This window comes from Terrapene carolina, unplaced genomic scaffold (assembly GCF_002925995.2).
Source record: "Terrapene carolina triunguis isolate 2854851 unplaced genomic scaffold, T_m_triunguis-2.0 Scaffold32188, whole genome shotgun sequence".
Lineage (NCBI taxonomy): Eukaryota > Metazoa > Chordata > Testudines > Emydidae > Terrapene > Terrapene triunguis.
Genome location: NW_020696539.1, coordinates 3,362 through 9,317, shown reverse-complemented (window position 1 = coordinate 9,317; position 5,956 = coordinate 3,362). Strand labels below are relative to the sequence as shown.

Genomic DNA, 5,956 nt, shown 5'->3' with positions numbered 1-5,956 from the left:
TGGGAAGGGAGAGCGAGGGGTCACTCCGGCTGCCCCGGCTCCTTCCCTTGGCCCACTGGGTCCCCACCCAGCCTGGGAAGGCAGGAGGGCCACACGCTGCAAGGGAGACGCGCCGCACGACCACCCCCAGAGGTGGCGGCCATGGGGAGAGGGGAGGGGGCCCACACAGGCCTGGCCCAGGAGGTGGCAGCTGTGGGGTGAGGGGAGGGAGCCCCCCTGGAGGTGGTGTCCCTGGGGAGGGGAGGGGAGGGAGCCCCACACAGGCCCAGCCCTGGAGGTGGCAGCAGGGTCCCCTACCTCATAGGGGTTAAGGTGCACGTCTCCGAATTGCCCTTTCTGCAACCGCTGCACCAGCTCCACCTGCTCGTCCGTCAGCCTCACGTCCACCCCCGTCTGCTTGTCCTGCACCGTCCGCCTGAGGGACAGGGACACGTGAGGGGCGAGGGCTGGGCTGCCGTGTGGGTCTACCCCGTGAGGACCATCCGGAGGGCGCTCCACTCCCAAAGCCCATCTCAGTGCTGGTCTGCAGGAGGCGAGCCCCCTTCCCGCGTCCTCGAACCGACTCCTGCGGCAGCCCCCTCGCCCCCAGAGCCGGGCTCTCCAGGGCAGGAAGCGAGGCTGCCGACCAGGCCCCTTCGCCAGCTCTGCGTTGACTGGGAGTGAGTGGGAGGGGGCTGGGCGATGGCAGGACTATGCCCCCCTCCCCCCCAAGTGCACAGAGGGTGCAGGCAGAGGGACGGGGGGAGTTTATGCTCCAGGCTGTGCCGCTCTGCCCGCAGGGGGGGAGCTGCCGGAAAGCCACGGCAGAGAGCCCAGGGACACAGGCCCCGGCCAGCATAGGGCGCGTGAGAGTCTGCTCTGGGTTCACTGCCGCGATGCATGTGCCCAGAGAGCGCCTGCCTCCCCCCGCGGGGTACTGGGGCGGCAGCAGGCGAGCTGCGGAGCAGCCCGGAGCCCGCGCTCGGGGAGGGGACACAGACAGAAGCCAGCGGAAAGCTGACCGGTCGCCCCGTGGGCTCCGAACACGGCAGCGCGCCGAGCTTTCCTGGGGGCAGCAGGCTTCAGACACCACGTGCTGGGGCTGCCCAGGTTTGGAGAGGGGGATGCACATGCCTTTGTCCTGCCTGGGAGCACGACCCCAGGCCGGGGCGGTGGGAGTGGTCGTGCCCCTGGCCTGGAACTCAGGGCGTTCCTGGGGGAAGCAGGGGGACCCCAGCCCCTCACCAGTAATCGGGGTTCTCCATCTTGTCCAGGAACTTGTCCAGCTCATCCTTGGTTCGGATCGGCTTGTAGATCCTCTTGCCGTCCAGGTCGTAGCCGACGTGCGGGTAGTCCTGGTACCACTCCATGGGGATGTTGCCCACCGTGTTACGCACGTCCTGCAGTGGGACAGACAGCGGGAGGTGAGCTCGCACCTAGCGGGTCTCAGTCTGACCTCCCATCTCCCAGGCCAGAGACCCGCGCCCAGCCCACTCCTAGAGAGAGCTGTTAGAAACGCAGCCCGTCCGATCTAAACTGGAGAATCCACCCCGCCCCCGGTAAGGCGCTCCAAGGGTTAATTACGCTCACCCCTTCCTTCTAGTGTGAATGTGTCTAGCATCGGCTCCAGCCACTGGCTCGGGTCAGACCTCTCTCGGCTAGACTGAAGAACCCACTATTAAATGTGCGTTCCCCACGCAGGTCCTTACAGACTGTGACCAGGTCACCCCGACCCAGCTCCTGGCTAAGCAAAACCGACGGCGCTCCTGGCGTCTCTCGCTCTCGGGCAGGTTTCTAACCCTGGAATCATTCTCAGGGCTCTTCTCTGACCCCTCCCCAATTTATCACCATCCTTGTATTGTGGCACCAGAACTGGCCCCAGGATCCCAGCAGCGCTCGCCCCAGGGCCACACACAGCGGTACAAGAACCTCTCTGCTCCACCTCTAGATTCCCCTGTCCCCTTAGCCCTTTTGCCCCCAGCGTCGCACTGGGAGCTGATGTGCAGCTGATAATCCATCCCCCGCATCCCACAATCTTTCAGTCACTGCTGCCCAGGACACTGCCCTCCATCCTGGGAGTACGACCTGCGCCGTCCCGAGGGCTACGCTGACATTGAGCCAGATTAAAACACGTATTGTTTGTCTGCGCCCAGTTCGCCAAGCGATCCCAAGTGCTGTGCCAGTCACCTGGCCTCTTCGTTATCTGCCACTCCCCCCCATTTCTGAGTCCTCGGCAAACGTAACCAGCGATGGTTTGATGTTTTCTTCCAGGTCACGGATCCAAGTGACAACTAGCGCAGGGCCAAGCATCGATCCCTGGGGGAGCCCTGCAGAAGCTCACGCGCTGGGTGAGCATTCCCTGCCTAGAGCGTGTGTGATGCCACCCCGCCGTCTGAGCACATCACCGCACCGCCGTCCCTCTCGCAGCCAAACCGGCGCGCTCTCCCCACCAGACACCAGTCCTGCCACAGGGGGGAAAGTGGGGCCAGAGAGGAAGGGACGTGTGGGTCTGACAGAGCTGGGCAGGGACTGGAACCCTACGCTCTAGGATCCCAGACCCATGCTTGCTCTAACAGAGCCCCGCCCCGCCTCCACCCCAGCATCCCGCACGGCGGCTCCTCCTCCTCCAGTCCACGTGCTACTGCACCTGTGTGCCCGCCCCAGCCCCTGCCTCCACCCCAGCAACCCGCACAGCTGGCAGCCCTGGCTCCCCACCCCCACCCCTCCGGCTGGCTGCAGGTCAGCGCTCTGCTCTGCCTGGGCGGAGACCCAGGTTCGCGTCTCTCCTTTGGCTGGGCCTGCCTTGAAAAACCCTGGTCAAAATGGCGCGAGGCCTGCGGGGACCTATCGGTTCGACAGGCTGCAGGGTCACACAGATGGCTGTGACTGCGTTCGACAGCCCAGGGAGTGCCGGGAGCTTGCCAAGGTGACCATCAGCTGGGCAAAGCTTGGGCGCCCCGGTGCACGCTTAGGAGACAGCTGGCCGCGGCGTCAGCACCCTCCATGGCAGAAACTTCTGCGGCCAACACGAGTGCAGATGGGGGATGAGCCCCCTAGGAAAGGCTCCTGCCTGCGGGCCTCGCCCCTCAGTTGCAAACACCCCTGCAGCTGGCACGCCCTCCGGCTCCGCTCTCCCCAGCCAGGCCCCACCCTCTCACCCCAGCCGGCCTGCCCTGCCCTGCAGGGGAATGGGCACGGAGAAGGGTCCTATGCCCAGCAAAGACTCTCTCTCCAGAAACCGAAGCCATTCTGTGCCCTCCCAGTGGACGTGCAGCAAACCCCAGCTGTGACCCACTGGGAATGTTCTTAATGTTCTCTCTGAATACTGTGTGGGTGCCTCAGTTTCCCCTATGCATTTCTTAGGTGTCTAGGTGGGGGAATCAGGGTATGTGATTGTTGAAGAGCCCGTGAGGGCCAGTGAGATGCTGTCTGCACAGAGAATGGCCGACACTCTGTCTCCTGGCAACTGATGGCCTGGGCCCCTCCTCTGCAAAAATGCCAACTGAAGGTGTTGGAGAACAAAGAGATCGGGTGACCTCCTGGCCCGGGAAAGAGACAAAGGCCAAAGAGGAGGGGCTGGAGTGTGAGTCAGTTTGGGGCTGGCTGGGGAAATGGAGGGGCGCCCAGACAGAGCTCTGGCCTCCCTGCCCCCCACAAGATGGACCTGACTGAGGGGGTCTGTTGTCTGTACCTGCAAGACCTGTCTTGGACTGTGTTCCTGTCGTCTAATAAACCTTCTGTGTTATTGGCTGGCTGAGAGTCCCGGTGAATCGCAGGAAGCCGGGGGTGCAGGGCCTTGTCTCCCACACGCTCCGTGACACCCACTGGTGTGCCCGGCTCCCCCACGCCGTGCTCCACGGCTGCCGTGTTCTTCCAGCACACCGCCGACAGTACGCAGAGCCCTGGGCGAGAGAACGGAGCCACAGGCCCCTGCAGTGGGGGGAGACTGACAAACAGCCCCAAAGCTGCCAGCAGCGAAGCCAGGACCCCAAGCCCTAGCATGCCAAAGGCCCTGGGCAGACGCTGGGCATGTGGTGCCCAGCCCCCGGGCTCGCAGGCTGCAGATGGCTCCGGGGGCTCCCGTCCTGCCCTGGTCATTAGCAGAGCAGAGCAATCCCTGCTCACTACGGATTTAAAGGGAACAAAGGAGCCCTGGGGGCAATACGCCCGCAACCCCCCCTCATCCAGCAGAGCGTTCCCAGCCTTCCGCTGCCTGCTGGGGAAACATCATCAAGGTAAGCACCTGGCACGCCTCGCTGACCGCACCAGGGAGAGTTTAAAGGCCTTAACGGCTTCCTGATTGGAACCATGGCCAGGCTGCAGGGAGCCCCTTCCACGCAGGGTGCGGCTCGTTACCCGCCGCACAGGGTGGTCCCCATTAGCACACGGGCAGGGGCTGGGGCTGGTCAGCCGAACACGTTCCAGCACCCGTCCCTCACACAGGAGCGAGCCCCACGTTTTCCAGGCCTCAGCCGCCAGGCCCGCTCCCCCTGCGCCTGCACAGACAGACGTGCCCAGAGACAGACCTACCGGGGCCGTGCCACTGGGTTACACACACGTGCACGCAGTGGGGGGAGGGTCCCACGTCTGCTCCAGTGGGGCTCGTGCACCTTCCTCTGCAGGCCCTGGGGCTGGCCCCCGTCAGAGCCTGGAGCCCGGGCTAGCTGCCCCTCGGCTCTGATCCCACCTGGCCGTTCCCCTGAACACACACAATGAACTGTACCGAGAACGCGGACAGCCGCCCCGGGGTATGCAGCACACCCTCCGTCAGTCACCCCGGCCGGCCTCGTCCTCAACACTGACCGCAGGTCCCAGCATGCTCGTTTCAGGGAGCAGTGCATGCTGGGACCCGGCAGCAGGGGGCTGTGGTTGGTGCCCTGTCATTGCAGGGAGCCCAGGACAGCACCCCATTGCATTCAATAGGCCAATGGCTGTGACCTGCCTCCAACCCACTCATCGTGTCTCCGCACTGGGCCAGGCTCGGGGCCAGCGGTGGCTCCCGCTCGCCCCCTCTCGAGGCGCCTGGCGGGCCTGGAGTTGAGCAGAGCCAGCCCCCAATTAGCAGCTTTCGGGGGTGTTTAACGACCAAGCCCCCCAGGCGTGCAGGGCACAGGCTGCCCGGCAAGGAGGGGGCCAGTGAGGGTCAGTGGGCTGGACTGAGGAGCAGACTCTGTGGCTCCCCCAGGCACAGAGCCCACCCCCCCTTCCCCGGGGAGGAAGGTGCGAACGTGACCTGCGCCCCACACTCTGCAGTCAGGGGTCACGCTCACTCGGCTGCACCATCTGGTCCCCATAAACACCTGCAGCACAACACAGCCTCCCCAGGAAAGAGGCCAGGGGCCCCGCGGAGGCAGAGCAGCAGCCCCTGGGGCCACATCCATCACGCTCCGAGCACACGTCAGCGCCGGACGTGCTCCGGCCCCGCTGGGACTCGGCCAGGAATTTCCCACTCAGGAGTGGCTGGGCCACGGGAAGGAACAACGGCTTGGAGGGGAGCAGAGACCGTGGGTGTTACGCTGCCCACCCTCGTGCTCGGGGCTACCTGGGCTGGGGCAGGTGAGAGGAGACAGGCTCTCCAGGCTGTGTGCGCGCAGCGCGAGCAGCGGCAGCTCGTCAGCTGGCACTGTCCTCTTCAGCGGCCTGGCCATGCTGCTTGCAGACAGTGATGGAGGGACCAGAGGGCCCTGTGCCCATTCTGGCTCCCCCTGGCCTCTAGTGGTGGGGGGTCCCAGAGCAGAGGGCCCTGGACCAACGACACAGCAGCACCTGCCACCAGCAGCTCCCGGGGAAGGTCCTCGGACCCAGATGCCAACGGCAGTACCAAAGGAACGGCGGCCTGCCACCACGCTGGGAGCCGGGGACTGTCGTTCCTTGGCCGAGGCAGTGGAGGGAGGAGCTGGGCAATGTGCCCTGCAGCTGGTGCAGCGAGACCCAGATGAGTCCGGGGTCCGGCACACCCGTGGGTGTCTGCCCGGGG

At 65.2% G+C, this 5,956-nt stretch overlaps 1 protein-coding gene across 1 annotated transcript; it reads right to left on the bottom strand.

Annotated features, from left to right (window-relative positions):
* Positions 1-261: 261 nt before the first annotated feature.
* On the bottom strand, positions 262-5,627 carry LOC113409299 (ribosome biogenesis protein bop1-like; the record flags this gene model as incomplete). Its single annotated transcript, XM_026663058.2, has 4 exons — positions 5,522-5,627; positions 3,805-3,881; positions 1,225-1,379; positions 262-415 (listed from the first exon to the last, which is right to left on the bottom strand). Coding segments are annotated over exons 1-4 (492 nt in total), but the record flags the coding sequence as incomplete, so codon positions are not given.
* Positions 5,628-5,956: the final 329 nt, after the last annotated feature.